Genomic DNA, 15,341 nt, shown 5'->3' with positions numbered 1-15,341 from the left:
CCTGGGCTTGCAGCCTCCAGTCTGGAGCCGCCCAATCCGGGAGGGGCGGGATGTCTTGTCACGTGACCAGAGAGCCCTCTCGCCCTCCCCTTCCCCGGGCCGGTACCACCTCCGACAGCAATAGGGGCAGAATAGGTTGCTTATTTTCTGGAAGAACACTGATGCTTTCGACCTGGCTCGCGTCGAAATAATGGGCAACTGTGTCTGTGGGAGGGGACTCAATTCGTCTTGGGCCCGTTTCCGTGCTGTTTTCTCTTGTGGGCTCCCCCCCTCACACTGACACGTTGGTCTCGCCCAGCCGGGCCCTGGGCGCGGCGGCGAGGGCCGCGTCACTGGCGGGCGGGATCCCTCCGCTCTGGGGAGAGCGACGCTGGCCGGCGGAGTTGGGGTGACTGAGGAGATCCATCCGCGCCGCCGCCTCCGCCGCGGAGGAAGACAGGACCTCCCGCGCTGCCCGCGACCCCTTGGAGAGGCCCCCCACCACAGGTAGCCCCGCCGACGACGGGCGTCCTCGGCTTCCCCAGCCCAGGTCCCCACCGGGGCACGTCGCTTGTGGTCCCCTGGGTCTTGGCCTCTAGGGAGTGGACGTAACTCCTCAGACCTTCCCTCCCTTCCTCCGGCCTCGTCTCTCCCAAACCCGGAAGGGGAACCGAGTGGGGGGACCCTTATCCCCAGGAATGCATGCGGTCCCTACACCATCAGCAGCATTTTGGGGTTTCCCCCCCCCCAGACCCCATCCCATCTCTGCCTGCCTTTTTGCTCCCTTGTTAATTGGGGGGTCAAAATCCCGGGCTTTTTCTCTGGTTCCCCCCTCTGGCCCGCCCCCTTCCCCCCCACACCACCCGCCTGCCTGCCTACCTACCCGCCCGGGGAAGGGTGATAGCGCCCCAAGTTGTCCTCGGGCTTTGCACCCTCGCCCGCATTCGCCTCGCAGAACTCCGGAACCTTGGGAGAGGCAGGCCGGGCCGCACGTCTCCACCCTTTGCGCGCTGGGGTTCGGGCCCCGCTACCCCAAGTCAGCCGAGACCTGGGCACCCCTCCCCGTGCCCCTTGACCAGCCCTCAACCCCAAAGACTCGCTCCCAGGTGACTCGCCCCCCACGCACACACCCGACTGGCTTTTGGGCAAAATGGAGGTCGTGGGGGCCGAGGCCAAGGCCCACTGCGCCTCGCACCGCGGCACCCAGCTGCCAGATGCGGGGACCCTCGGTGCCCTCGCGCGCGCCCCGGCAGGCCTGCGGGGGCGGTGACAGCCCTCCTCCGTCTCCGGTTGGGGCCTCGGTAGCCCCCCTCTCCCGGCTGCCGGGGGCTGCGGTGGAGGGCGGGCGGAGGGTGGCAGGGAGTGTCGCCCCCGCCCCGGCGGCCTTCCTCCTGGCTTGCTGTTTCCTAATGGCCTGAGCTTCAGGCGTCGCCGCCCTGTTCGGGCTTGGCCGCTGGATGTGGGTGTGGGTCGGGGGGCTCTGCCCCTTGGAGGGGGGCATCCCCTGGCGCTGGGGTGGCAAGCTGATCTTGGAGAAGGGGAAGGGGTGTCCGTGGGGAGGAGGAACGCCCAGCGGCTAGGGGGAAGTGGAAGCTGGGTGGGGGCGCCCGGGCTGCCGGCTCATCACACAGGTGTCGGGGAGGTGTGGGGGTGTCCGACGGGCTGGGCTCCTGGGGTGCCTGGGAAGAGAGCAGCTCCGCGCCTCGGGGCCGCCGGCCTCTCTTCGGAGCCCTAATTACTGGAGAGCGGCTCCCCCGGGCTTTCTGCGGCGCGGCAGGGCGGGCGGCTGGGGCCGGAGGGAGCCGTGGCGTGGGGCTGCGTTCCCACCACTGTCCCCCGCACTCCCCCCACACACCCTCGGCAGACCGCTAATGGAACGCAGCCGGCTTGGGGGATTATCCGGGGTGAGCCGTCCCGAACCCATTAGTGCCGAATCGGCTTTTCCCAAATCCTGTAAACAGCCACCCTGGCCGGTTCTGGAGAGAGGCGGGAGGCTGGGTCGGGGCGGGGGCGAAGGGGCCGGGGGTGGGGTCACCCACCCTACAGGTCTCTTGCTGGGGATGCGGTTGCCTTGGCAACGGGGCTAGGGTGGGGGCACTTCTCCAATGAGGTGCTCTCAGTCCGGGTGGCGGTTGCCTAGGCAACTCCACGAACAGCCCAGCTTCTCCCCTCCTCTCCCCCCTCCCCACCTTCGGAACTGGGGGTGTGTGTGGAGGGTGTGCAGCGTGTGGGGGTGAATTTAAAGAGGCACCGCCCCTTTTAAAATTAGGTGCTTGAAGGGCGGTGCCTGTGCAGGCTGGGGCGGACGCCAGGTCTGTTTTCGAAGGGACTCTCCCCCCACCATCCCCCCCCCAGTTCCTGCCGCGGGTGTCCCGCCTGGCCCGCTGTCCTAGGGAGGGGTTTCCCCTGCGCTTCCTCTTGCACTTCCCACTCCATTTCCGGGGGGCGGGAGGAAGATTGGGGAAGTGGGTTAGTCCCCTGGGCAATGGCTGTCCTGGGTCAGGGACCCTTAGCTTCTGCCCAGGGAGGGTCACCCTGTGGCCACCACCCCTCCCCCTCCGCTTCCCGGTGCTTACCCCTTCCGGACCAGACTCCCACCCCGCCTCTCCCCGCTTCTTACTCGGCGGCCACGGCCTTGGAGCTGACGTCAGCCCTGCATCCCCCAGGCCTCGGGCCAGCGGCCAGGAGCTGCCTCCCCCAGCCCCCGTCCCGCGGCCCCCAGCCGCCCCCAACCCCGCCCCACGGGCCCGGCGCCATGAGTGAGCTGGAGCAACTGAGACAGGAGGCTGAGCAGCTCCGGAACCAGATCCGGGTGAGGGCCTGGCTCGCTGGGGTGGGGGAAGCTGAGCTGGCCACTAGGGTGCCTGGGAGCGGGAGTGGGGACGGGGAGGGGGCATCCTGAGTGTTCCTCTGTGTCTCATCCCTGGCTCTCCTCTTGTCTCCTGCTTTCCTGTTTGCCTCTGCTCCCCCACCCCCTTCTTCTCTCTGGCTTCTCTGGGTCTGTCCACCTTGCAGGATGCCCGGAAAGCATGTGGGGATTCAACACTGACCCAGGTGAGATGACCCCAGGGACAGCTGGGAGCTGGGGGTGGTAGGGGGAGGAGGCTGGGGGCCTGGCTGCTCCTAGGGCTCCCACCACAGCCCCTTGAGCCCACCCTGCCCACCTCCAGATCACGGCTGGGCTGGACCCAGTGGGGAGGATCCAGATGAGGACACGGAGGACCCTCCGTGGGCACTTGGCCAAAATCTACGCCATGCACTGGGGGACAGACTCAAGGTGTGTGGGTATGGTTGGCAGGGTGGCTGGGGATGGGTACGGCCGCCCCAGGTCTGGTGGGATGCAGAGGACGCCTGACTCCCAGACACTCCAGGGTGCAGGAGAGGGTGGGGAGGTGCTATAGCTCCAGGCTTAACATCCCACCCCTCGGCCTCCACCAGGCTGCTGGTCAGCGCCTCCCAGGATGGGAAGCTCATCATCTGGGACAGCTATACCACCAACAAGGTAGAGGGCGTGTGGGGAGGTGGTGCGGAACAGGCGGTGGGGCCTCGGCTGGACAGCTCTAACCCCAAGCACTGCCCACCCTCCTCCCTAGGTCCATGCCATCCCGCTGCGCTCCTCCTGGGTCATGACCTGTGCCTATGCACCCTCAGGGAACTTTGTGGCCTGTGGGGGCTTGGACAACATCTGCTCCATCTACAGCCTCAAGACCCGTGAGGGCAATGTCCGGGTCAGCCGGGAGCTGCCTGGCCACACCGGTGAGGGGGGCCTGGCTGGGTGTGGAGACCGCGGGCTGGGGCTATCTCCCCTGTCCATCACCCGGGCCTGCTTGACCACTCCTTCCCCTAGGGTACCTGTCATGCTGCCGCTTCCTGGATGACAACCAGATCATCACCAGCTCTGGGGATACCACCTGGTGAGCCCTGTCAGGGCCAGGCTGTCTGGGCTGAGCCACCACTTCCCACCCAGCCAATGAGGCCTTCCTCTTGTGGTGGCCCGGGGCCATCCCTCCCATCAGGGCTGAGGGCTGGCCCCTGGGTCTGCCCTGGGTTCCTATGGGGTTTGGAGGGAGTGGGTGGGGAGGATCCTTTCCTGCCCTGATCCCTTCCTGTTCCTGTCTCCTCTCCAGCGCCCTGTGGGACATTGAGACAGGTCAGCAGACCGTGGGCTTTGCTGGACACAGTGGGGACGTGATGTCACTGTCACTGGCCCCCGATGGCCGCACCTTTGTGTCAGGGGCCTGTGACGCCTCTATCAAGCTGTGGGATGTGCGGGATTCCATGTGCCGACAGACCTTCATTGGCCACGAGTCTGACATCAACGCCGTGGCTGTAAGTGCTTGCCCCTATGTGCCTGGCCCCCACCTCCACCCGTCCGTAGTCCTCACTCCACTCTGGCCTGTGTCCCACAGTTCTTCCCCAATGGTTATGCCTTCACCACGGGCTCCGACGATGCCACGTGCCGCCTCTTTGACCTGCGAGCTGATCAGGAGCTCCTCATGTATTCCCACGATAACATCATCTGTGGCATCACCTCTGTCGCCTTCTCGCGCAGTGGCCGGCTGCTGCTCGCCGGCTATGATGATTTTAATTGCAACATCTGGGATGCTATGAAGGGTGATCGTGCAGGTGAGAGTCAGGCACTGGGGTCAGCTGTATCAGGAGTTCCCACAGGAATGGTTCTCATGTCCCTCTTGCTCACAGGTGTTCTCGCTGGCCACGACAACCGAGTGAGCTGTCTTGGAGTCACTGACGATGGCATGGCTGTGGCCACAGGCTCCTGGGACTCCTTCCTCAAGATCTGGAACTAACTGCCCTGACCCCAGCTGGGCCCAGGCCTGGAGGGGCCTGCCCATGCCCACACTACAGGCCGGGAGCTCTGCTCTGGGGCTGGGCATGCTATGAGCCTCCGTCCCTGGGCCACGGGTCCCTGCTCCCTCACCCAGGTTTGGTTCCTTCCGGGGCCCCCATGGCAGAGGTGAAGATGGGGGTGGGATGGGGGAAGAGGATGGGCAGAAAGCCCACATCCTCTGGCTGCCCTGGGGTCAGGGCCTCGCCCCTCCGGAGGGCCTGAGGCAGGAGGTGGAAACCCCAGGGGCTGGCTTTTTTAAAACTGGTTTTATTTTAATTTTTATTATATTTTCAGTTTTTCCATAAAGGAACCAATTCCAACTCTGTACCTGGTCTCTGCCTTTCTTTGTGTCCCTCCTCATTTGTCTCCACCACCACTGGCCAGTAGCTGGGGGTGCAAGGCTCCACCAAGCAGCAGGCCCAGGAGGTAAACCTCAACGTCCTCAGCACAATGCTGGAGTCACACACCAGAGTGCTCCTAAATCCCCGCACCTGGAGGTGGGAGCCGCTGAGGAGCTGAGCTGCTGCCTCCACTGGGGCCCAGGAGCAGGCCATCCCACTGAGCAGCCTAGACCAGCTGGCTAACACTGCCCCCTTGCTGCCCCTGCCCGAAATAGAAACAGCAGCCCAAGCAGATGGGGAGAACACACACCAAGTTTTATTGGGAGATGGGGGTATTTACAGGGGCAGGTGAGAGAAAGGGAGTCACACAGGGTAGGGGGTAGGGGCACACTAGGAACAAGGCAGACAGGGGAACAACAGGTAGAGAGCCCTACCCCACCCGGAACCCCGGGAGGGTAGGGGAGCAGCTAGGGCCCAGGAAGACGGGCTAGGAAAGGGGGGCTGAGGGGCTGGGGGCTGAGCCCTTGGGCTGGGGGCTCAGGGCTTGTAAACATTGACCACTCTCAGAGGGGATGGGGGCGGGAGAGGGCTCCCCCTACACTTCCTCACAGGGTTAAGGCCTCTCCAGGCTCAGGGGCCCCCAAAGTTCAAAGTCTCTTTAGCTGAGGGGGGAAAGGGGCAGGAAGAGACAGGAAGTCCCCCCTTCCTCTGCATTGGCTGTGGCAGGGGCGGGGGCATTACATTCAGTCACAAAGGAGTCTCCCCCACACCTCTGAGCACCCCCCACATTCGGTGTGAGTGGGCAGGAGGCAGGTGGGAGCTGGGGGGCCAGCAGCAGCAAAACGTTTCCCCCTGGCCCATCACCCCCTTATTGCTTTAGAGAGAATATTGTCTTTTCACAGACGCTAACACTGTCAAAAACCAGGGAGAAGCAGGTGGAGGGGCCCTTCCACCCTGAGGCCAGCTTTGTCCCCCAACACTGACCCAGTTGCCACTTTGGTGCAAAAAAAAAAAAAAAAAGTCATTCTCACTGGGGAGATGGGGCAGGAGATGGGGTGCTCCTCGCTTCCCCGGGGCGGGGCAGGTACATTCATGGAAGGGAGGCAGTGGCAGAGGCCTGCCCTAATACTGCACTCTGAGCGGTGAGGTCAGCGGGACGAGTTACATGAGAAACCCAAGAGGTTAAGAAACCCAAAGACGATGGCGACAGCCCAGGGAGGGAACCAGAGTCAGCGACTGGTGTGAGCCCAAGGCAGCCAGCCCCCCGACCCGGGAGACACCCACTGCTGCCCTTGAGCCCAACCTTACCCAACATTAAAAAACACATTGAGGGGAGAAGCCACTCGCTCCTCTCCCATTTGGTCAACAGGGGGTCAGGCGCAGGGCTAGGTGGTCCACAGGCCACATGGCAGGCTGCAGGTCGGGGGGGCCTGCTTCCTGCCCCCTCGCAGCACTGCGAGTGTCTGTTCCGTGGCAGCTCTAGCTCCTGGCGCATCCACGCGCTTGCAGGCATGATGTGGACACTTGAGGCCCACAGAATACATTCATGTGCCACGGCACAAGTTGGGGTGCTCAGCTTCACACCCAGGCAGCCCCCAAATGGCAACAGAGGGGGTAGCCACTCAGCAGGGCCAGTCAGTCCTGCCGCTGCCCTCTGCCTGCCCATGCAGCCCGGCACTCCCCTACTGGCCCTGCCAGCTGGTGCAGGAGGACAGCCCAGGGGCTGGGGCGGCTTGTCTGATTTGTGCAACTCTCCCCCAAGCAGCCAAGCCAAGGGGGGCCTCAGCCATCACAGCGTCTATGGGCTGTTCACAGCGGGTCCGGCAGGCGGGGCTCCAAGGGGGCCTCGCTGTGCAAACTGCTGGCACCCCAGCTTCCAGCTACCCCAGCAGCCCCAATCCCAGGGGCAGGAGGGTAAGTGTGGCCGTGGGGCCAGGCCGGGCAGCTCCACGGGGCTTGTGTCCTCACTGCCCCGGAATAACAGTGTGTTTTTCCTTTCAGCCTAACCACTTTTTTTTTCTTTTTTTCTAACAAAAAAAAAAAAAAAAGCAAAAACAAAAAACAAACAAAAAAAACAAACCTCTGTGGACCTTCCATTATCACACCCATGATCCCTCAAAAGGGGTAAGGGTGTTTATAGTCTAGTTTTTAACAATATCCTTTGTCTCTCCTAACATTTTCTTCAAAGTCATTTTAAAATTAAAAAATAAAAAAACAAAAAACAAAAAACAAAAAACCCTCCCCCAATCTGTAAAGTGCCTCGTGGTGGGTGAGTTAAGGTGCATCGTGTGGTTTGTAACAAGTGCTGGGGACCCTGCCCCTGCTTCCTCCTCGGCTCCTGTGGGGAGCCTGCAGGCTGGGGACCCTGGGGTCCAAGCTGCTCCTGCAGCCCTTGGCCGACAGCCTGGGGACTGGTAGGACGGGCTGCTCAGTAGTCATCCACACTCTCAATCTCACCGGAAGAGCCGTGCAGGGAATACCCTGAAGCCAGGGAGAAGCCGGGCGTGAGCTCTGCTAGGCCCCTGCGCCCTGGGCAGAGGAGCCCAGCTCCTCCCTGACCCCAGCCCAGCTCACCCAAGATGCTGGGGTCCGAGTGCAGCATCAGTGCCCGCCTCTTGGCCTTGCTGCCCTCCCCGGGGCAGAGTTTGGTGCTGTGGTTGGCCTGGAAGGCCGTGTGCAGGGAGGTGCTGCTCAGCCAGGCCTCCTAGGGCAGCAGGGGGGAGTGAGTGGTGAGGACGCCCAGGGTCGGCCCACCCGCCTCGGCTCAGCTGCCCCTACCTGCTGCTGCTGTTGCCGCTGCTGGCTGACCTTCTGCTTGGCCCTCCGCTCCAGGAATTGTTTGGCAAATTCTTTGGCTTCCAGCGTGTCCCCCAGGCAAGAACGGATATAATCATGCACATCGTAGGGGGATTCCACCTCCTTGAGGATCGCCACGGCCATGGGCACTAAGGGGCAGGGAACTAGGAGTGAGGCCCAGCTGAGCCTGGGCAGCTCCCACCCCAGCCCAGCCTGGGGACTTGTGGGTACCATCCAGGCTGCCCGTGGTGCTCAGCGTGTGCAGCATCTGCTCGCACCACTGGGTGAAGCCGTCCTGCGGCCGGGGGATGCCCTGCAGCAGCTTCAGCAGCTTCTCCTCCTCTTCTGTCTTTTTGCGAACAGGCCGGCCAGACAGGTGACTGTACGAGTCACTAGGCAAGGCAGGGCAAAGTAGGGCTGTCAGTGACCAACCAGGAGACCTCCCCTCGCAGCCACCCGCCGCGCCTGTGCCCGCACCCACCTGAGGGATGGGCTGCTCCGACTGTTCTTGAGGCCCAGGTTGCGGGCCAGGCTGCTGCTGCTTTTGAGGCCATCCTCCCAGAGCCCTAGGCCACTGCTGCTGCCGCTGCCCCCGCTCTTGTCGGGCCCGCCCCACAGTGGCCCAGCCTCAGACACCCACTGGTTCAGGGGGGCAGAGCCCAGGCCCCCAAGCTGCTACAAATGGTAGGCAGTCAGGGGGGCTCAGTCAACGCACCCCAGAGCGCTAGGTGGGGAGGTTTGGGTAGCAAAGGACAGGGGACGAGGTGAGGGTCCTGGGAAAAAAGCGGATGCTGCAGAACCATGCACAGACCCATGTTGGGGACTCCTGCCCTGCACCGCACCACAGAGGGCCTGCCTACTCACCGCACGGTGGTTGGGGGCCGTGGCCCGCGCTGGCTCCCGGGCTGGGGGTGGCTTGTGCAGCTGCCGTTCACCCTCCAACTGTAGCTCCAGCAGTGTCTTCATGGACAGCCCCTGCTTGGCCAGGCCAGCCCAGAGTGGGGGTGGGGAGCCGGGCGCAGGGGCTGCAGCCACGGCGGCCACTGCCTGCTGCTGCTGCAGCAGCTTCAACAGCAGTTCCTGTTGCCGCACCTGCATGGAGACAAAACACCAAGTTCGAGGTGAGGGGGTATGGAGCCACTGGGTGCAGGGAGGTGGCAAGAGGGCCAATGACACGCACGTGCTTGCGCCGGTATAGCTCCTCCTCTTCTTGTCGCCGCTTCTGCTCCTCCTGCTGCTGCTGCTGGCGGCGCTTCTCCTCACGCCGCTTCCGCTCCTCTTCCTCCCGCTTGGCCCTGAGCTCCACTTCTCTGCGCTCCTGGAACTGGGACCATCGGCCCATCAGCCGGAAAGGTGCCCGCCCTCCACCCCCGGGTCCCCAGACTGTAGTGCCAGCACACACTCACTTTGTGCTGCAGCTGGAGTTGTTCTAGAATTGGACCCTGAGTCGAAGAGTTAATTGGTACGTCCCAAAGACTGGCCTCACCACCTGCATGAGGTAAGGCTGGCTTCAGGGTCAGCTGGCCGTAGACAGGGGTATGGCGACAGCTAGGATGGCTGTAGCAGGGATGACAAGGGCTTGAAACAGGGACTGGAGGCAGAGGACCAGGGACCACACACCTGACTGTGATGAGGCTGAGGTATGTACGTCCCAGAGGGAGCCTGAATCTGGCACCGACAAGGACCGGCTCATGGTCGGGAGCAGGTTCTGGTCCCCACCTCTGAAGAGCACACACACATTCAGGACCCAGAGCCCTCTACAGCCCCCCCATGGCTCTGCTCCCCATTCTGCGGAAGCCCCTCGCACCTGGCAGGTTTGAGAGCCTGGAGTTGCTGCAGAAACGTGGTAAGCTGCTGCTGTGGCGGTGGCGTCAGGTCGCCCATAGCTGCCTTTTCCCGGAGCGCACACTGTGGGAGCTGGCGGCTGTGGGAACAAGCATGGGGCGGTAAGCCACAGGGCCAGTGCCAACCAGTCTGCCAAGTTCCCCTGGGCCCTGCATACCTGCCCACCAGCTGCAGAAACTGCTGGTGCTGCAGCTGCTGGTACAAGGCGGCTGCCGCCAGCTCCTGCTGCTTCTTCAGGCGCTCCTGGTCCATGTTGCCCTGCATGAAAGCGAGAGCGTGCCAAGTGCACGCGGGGGCAGGGGGTCGGGCTTGGCTGTCCTGCCTGCCTGCTCTGCGGACATCGCTGCTCACCAGGAGAGGGGGTGGCGAGGGCCCAGGGGCAAAGGGCACACGCCCCCACATCTTGATTACTTCCCCCAGTGGCTGGAAGCCCTCGTCGCAGCCCCGCTTCACCAGCAGAGACATGGAGAAATACCCGGCCTGGAACCACTCCGCCATCTCTTGGGTCGTGAAGGGGCCTGTACCAAGGAGGTCACGAGCTCAGCAGAACGCACCGGAGCAGAACAGGCCCCAGGTGGCCCCCTCCCACCCCTGCAGCTACCTTGGATCTCCCCCTGCGGGTCCTTATAGAACCACTTGCGGGCGGCACCATGACTGAGGGGGAGGGCGGTGGCAGCAGCGGAGTGGCGCAGACCCTGGGCTTGCATGGCCGCTGTGAACTGCTCCTCTTCCAAGGAGCTGTCCTGCAGAGAGGCCACCAGCTTCTCTGCTTCCTGGGGAACCGGGGGGTGGGGTGGGGCAGTGAGAGGGGAGTTGACGCTGGGGTTGGGGTACAGCCAGGAAAAGGAAGACACTCCCTATATCCACGTAAACCAAGGACCCCCACACCTGCTGCAGGTGCTTCAAGCCTTCTTCATCCTCCAGATCTCCTGGCAGGTCCGGGGGTGAGGTCCCCCCAGGACTTAGCTGGATACCCCTCATGTCATCTCCTGGGAAAAGTGAACAAAAGGGCATGGAATGGGGTGAAGTGGGGAGGAGAAGGGGATAGGATGGGTCTTCTCCCCATTACTCCACAGCCCCCAATACCGATACCCAAGCATACTCCACTCCAGGGGCACTGGCCCTGCACTAACCTTCAGCCGCCACAGGCTCTTTCTCCACAGCACCTTCCCCATCTCCATCTGTTCCCCAGAGTGGGCCCAAGGGGGTCAAGGCGGACGGGGAGCTGGCCTTCTCAGGCAAAGGACGTGGGGTTACCTCCTTCCCGCCTGTGAGAAAAGGGTGACAGTGAGAGCTGCACCCCTGGGAGGCAGCAGACCCTGCAACCCTCAGCAGGGATGTGTGAGCAACGTGAGCATCCCCCAACCCCGTAACCTGGGGCACAGGACCCAGCAGCCTTCCCCTGCCCTGTTCCTGCAGCTTCTCTCAGCACTTGCTTTTTCGCCCCTTCTAGGCAGCCTGATCCTATCAGCAGGGAATGGCGGGACCGGAAGGCAGCTCACCTGCCTCAGGCTCTGGGTCTTCCGGCCCCTCTGAGGGTTCCTCCTCACCCTCCTCCAGCCCCTGGAAGGCCAGCTCCTGCTCCTCAGGGATGGGCTCCTTGGGGCCCTTCTGCAAGCAGCAGACAGGACATGCAGGTGAGTGGGGCAGCAGGTTGGGGCACCGGCCAGCCCAGCCCCTGCCCAGGTCTCTTCATGCTACCTTGAGGGGCAGGAAAGCTCCAGAAGCGTCGAAGGTGCCCATTTCCTCCTCTTCATCATCCAGGCACCACTCTGGGAGCCCGTCCTTGTCCTCCTCAAAGCCCTCAGGCCCACGGCCCCGTCGCAGATGGATGCCACCTCCGCCAGTCCGCCCCTCCTCTTCACCACAGCCCCCTCGGTCCCCGCCTCGCAGTTCAAACTCAAACTTGCGCCTCCGCTCGCCATGTTCCCGCCAGCCAGCAGAGCGCGGGCCACCATCTGAGCAGGAGAAGCCAGAGGAAAGTGAGCACCCTGGGGAGGGGCGAGGTGGGCTGGAGGAGCACCCCTCCACTGGAGCACCCCAACTCACTCTGCGCCCTCATCCCAGCCTTACCGGGACTGCTGGAGCGCCAGCGGTCGCTTTCTCGCCGGGGTCCCGCCCCGAGCCTCCAGCTGCCCTCTTCCTCCTCCTCCTGCTCCTCGCGCAGCGAGCGCCAGTTCTCGCTGTCCGAGCGAGCGTGCTCCTTCCGCGGGCCAGTGCTGCCCTCCTCGAACCCGGACCGCGCTGAGGGTGAGGGGAAGACAGGCCTCAGGGTGCAGCCACAGCTGCAGCCAGGGGCTTCTGCCCTCAGACCACCCCCACCAGAGTCATGGGGCCTGCATCCTGGCCCTCTTCCACTCCTACCTCCATCCCTCCTGGCTGACTTCTCAAACCGCCTCTCGCCTCTGCAGGAGAAAACAGAGGTGGTCAGAAAAGGGCAGCTGTGTGCCTTGTACTCTCGGCCCTGAGAAGGAAGACGGAGGGAGGGGGATGCAGGGAGAAAGGGCCCGGGGGTATGGGGACAGAGCATGAGAGGGACGTGAGCAGGCAGGGCCAGGCCCAGGATCTCCGACAGGCCCCCGGTGGGACATGCGTGCCTGTCATCCCAGCTCTGGCTGCGCTGGATCTCCCGGGGGTTTCGCCCGAAGGCCCCATCCCCTTCTTCGATGCTTCTTTGGTAAAAGCAGCCGTCACCTCGGCCCCGGCCTAGGGAAGGGCAGGACACACCTAGGTGTGACACCTGCCAGGATGCCCTCCCCTGCCCCCCAGCCCGTGTCCTGAGACTCCCATGCACAGTCACCCCTCTACCTCGGCTGCGCGTGCTGCCCCTGCCGCGGGAGGTGCTGGTTGGCGCTGGGCTGGCCCCTTTCCCCATCAGCCTCAGCACAGCCACGCTGTTCACTGACAGGGAGAAGTTTCTCTGAGGAGGGAGCCGGGGTGGCAGTGAGCACCCACCCACCCACCTGCCCCACTCACCCAGCCACAATGCTGACCCGTACCCGGCCCAGCCTGGGCCTGCCCCACCTGCTCCTCCTCAGTCAGAGGCTCCAGGGCCAGGGGCTGCAGCGGCTCTTCCTGTAGCACGGCAGCGAACTCCTTGTCTTGCAGCTCCTCAGGGACCTATCGGTCGACAGGGACCACAGTGTCAAAACACCACCTGTTCCCAGGGCCTGGGAACTGGCTAAGGTGGTGGGCAGTGCAGCCCTGGGCCCAGCCCACCCTCACCTTGTTCTCCTTGACGTAGAGGGCTAGCATTTCCTCGCGCCCGTAGCGGTAGTCAGCCAGCTTGTACTTGGGCATGGCGGGGGAGGCAGGCGGGGAAGCCACACTGCCACCACTGGACAGAGCCCTCAGCCTGGGACAGGTGCCAGGAAACCAAGTCAGGGTGCTCCACTCTCCTCCCTGCCAGCCAGGGCACACCGTACAGGCAACTCACCACTCGGGCCCGAAGTTGAGTGTCTCTGCTGTCATGGTGGGGCTGGGGGTGGCTCACGGAGGCCCAGGAGTGTGGGCAGGGGCACGACCTGGGATGTACTCCTTAACACCTGTGGAGAACGTGAGACCCTGCAGGGCAAGCTACTGGCCCCATGCCCCAGAACAAACTCTGGGTTGCAGGGAGGGTCAACCAGCTCCCGGAAGGACTCACCTAAGCCAGCTGCGTGGCCACACACAGCATAAATCACCCACAGACCAGCTGAGGCGGGAAGGCCTAGGGGAGTGAAAAGTGAAGAAGCTAGAGGCCGCTCTGATATCCATACTCCCTTGGCGCCCCCTGCCCGGGGCCCAGCATCACCTGGCAGCCTTGTGCCCTGGACAGGAGGGCAGGAGGCCAGGTTCTCTCTGGAAGAGTGGTCACTGGAGTGGACAATGGTCCTCAAGCCACCGGTGATCGCTCTGGCTTCAGCAGTGTCCGGAGCAACCTTCACATCTGGGAACAATCCTTGGGGGGGAGAGGCACATGCTGTTAGGATCGGGGCCCATGGCCACGTGGCACACAGGCAGGCCCTGAGGGGAGCAGCCTGGCACCAGGTGCCCAGTGTAGCAGCAGAAGGCAGAAAGGCACACAGAGCCTGGGGAGAGCCGTGGCCAAGATGGGATGGGCACTGGAGCAGAGGAGAAACAAGCCAAAAGCCATAGATGCCCTGGTAAGGGGAGGACAGGTCAGACAGATCTGGGAGCAAAATTATTTCCCCTTTGGAAAAAAAAAAATCAGGGTGGGCTGCTTGGAGAAGTGCCAGGAAGCAGTAGCTGAAAAGGCCGAGGGGGATGCTGCAGGACACCTGGGACCCAGGAACAGTCACGCAAACACCAGGGCAAGGCAAGGCTCCCTCACCATCACTGGAGGGAAGCCACGGTCCCAGGCTGACGGCACGGGGGCAGCGACAGGCTCCGCTAAGGACGGACGGGAGAACCCCCCAAGCAGCGGTGCATCCCTTGCGGATGGGCACGGGCTGAGCAGGGGGCTGGGCCAGCGGTGGGGGCGTCACTGGCAGTGAGGGGGGCTGGAGCAGCACGCCTTGGCCACAACCATGAACTCCAGGACACTGCGGTTTGTAGAGGAGAAGAGAGTTCCTGCTGGAGGGAGCTCAGGGAGGCCAGCATCACTCAGGACCAGGGCAGCTCTGTACCCAGTAGACACCACCTAAGGGGCCATGTCTGTAGGGCTCAACTAAGCCCGCCATGCTAGGCGCCATAGGACTCCCACGTAAGGCACCGGGGTGGGATCAAGTGTATGGAGAGAAACACTTAGGGGGCTGGGGAAAGAGGACCGGGTACTGTCCAGTGACCTCCCCCCCCCCACCAAGACAGAAAGTTCTGCAGACAGCAGTGGCACTGGCTGCACATGCACATTGCATGCTCAAGCATAGCTCATGGGACAGGTGCTAAGTAAGGCACAGCACGTTAAGCGCCTGTTTGCAATGTTGGCATCCCATCAGGATGCTGGTTCATGTCCTGGCTGCTCTCTTTCTGCTAACATACCTGGGAAAAGCAGCTGAAAACGAGCCAAAGCCCTGAGACACTGCAGCTACAAGGGAGAGCCCAGAGCTGCGAGCTCCTAGCCTTGGCTGGTCCAGCCCTGGCCACTGCGGCCATCTGAGGAGTGAACAGTTCACAGAAGATCTGTCTCGGCCTTTCAAACCAATCAATCCCCCAAACAAACAAGGCTCAGGTAGGGCCTCAGCATTTTGTGCATTTCACCACTGAGAGAACAAATTTTAGGGGGGAAAAGGGCCACCTGAGGGTAACCACTGCATACCCGAGTCAGCCCCTCCAGCCCCTCACACAGGCCTCCACAGCTCACTCCTTCCAGACGGACAGTCGCTAGTCCTGCAGACTGGGGAAGGGTTGCAGAGTGGGCGTGGGGAGAGGATAAAGGGCAACTCACACTGGGGATGGGGCACACAGCCCTTCTCCTCCAAGGAGTTGCAGGTTCGTGTCCTGACCTCACCTCGCTCAGGCCCTCACCTGGAACAGAAAGAACTGGCTTAGCAGGGCAGTGAGGCCTCCCCAGTATTGGGCAGGGCGAGAGG

The 15,341-nt window shown here is 63.1% G+C and overlaps 2 protein-coding genes across 3 annotated transcripts; one reads left to right on the top strand and one right to left on the bottom strand.

The window, feature by feature from the left end:
• Window positions 1–330: 330 nt before the first annotated feature.
• Window positions 331–5,155, top strand: GNB2 (G protein subunit beta 2). Of its 2 annotated transcripts, XM_040972892.1 has the most exons (10): window positions 331–486; window positions 2,646–2,791; window positions 2,995–3,033; window positions 3,150–3,256; window positions 3,418–3,481; window positions 3,573–3,735; window positions 3,827–3,893; window positions 4,107–4,308; window positions 4,389–4,605; window positions 4,681–5,155. In XM_040972892.1, the coding sequence occupies exons 2-10, from the start codon at window positions 2,735–2,737 to the stop codon at window positions 4,785–4,787; spliced, it is 1,023 nt and encodes a 340-aa protein (XP_040828826.1). In that variant the 5' UTR covers window positions 331–486; window positions 2,646–2,734; the 3' UTR covers window positions 4,788–5,155. The 2 variants fall into 2 exon arrangements, with proteins under 2 accessions (XP_040828826.1, XP_040828824.1); XM_040972890.1 differs by lacking the exon at window positions 331–486 and having other exon boundaries at window positions 2,092–2,791.
• Window positions 5,156–7,513: 2,358 nt separating this feature from the next.
• GIGYF1 (GRB10 interacting GYF protein 1) lies at window positions 7,514–14,355 on the bottom strand. The gene is made up of 27 exons (XM_040972889.1): window positions 14,144–14,355; window positions 13,604–13,750; window positions 13,457–13,519; window positions 13,247–13,355; window positions 13,036–13,165; window positions 12,835–12,930; window positions 12,619–12,730; window positions 12,408–12,516; window positions 12,175–12,215; window positions 11,884–12,054; window positions 11,512–11,768; window positions 11,313–11,421; window positions 10,944–11,078; window positions 10,699–10,796; window positions 10,412–10,583; window positions 10,162–10,328; window positions 9,968–10,068; window positions 9,773–9,889; window positions 9,586–9,686; window positions 9,372–9,454; window positions 9,146–9,289; window positions 8,830–9,057; window positions 8,447–8,640; window positions 8,197–8,357; window positions 7,948–8,114; window positions 7,744–7,870; window positions 7,514–7,650 (listed from the first exon to the last, which is right to left on the bottom strand). The coding sequence occupies exons 4-27, from the start codon at window positions 13,279–13,281 to the stop codon at window positions 7,598–7,600; spliced, it is 3,108 nt and encodes a 1,035-aa protein (XP_040828823.1). The 5' UTR covers window positions 13,282–13,355; window positions 13,457–13,519; window positions 13,604–13,750; window positions 14,144–14,355; the 3' UTR covers window positions 7,514–7,597.
• Between the last annotated feature and the right edge of the window lie 986 nt (window positions 14,356–15,341).

This window comes from Ochotona curzoniae, unplaced genomic scaffold (genome assembly GCF_017591425.1).
Source record: "Ochotona curzoniae isolate NIBS_2020 unplaced genomic scaffold, NIBS_Ocur_1.0 contig_2321, whole genome shotgun sequence".
NCBI lineage: Eukaryota > Metazoa > Chordata > Mammalia > Lagomorpha > Ochotonidae > Ochotona > Ochotona curzoniae.
The sequence above is the reverse complement of the archived record's forward strand: the minus strand, read 5'-3'. Positions and strand labels throughout refer to the sequence as shown.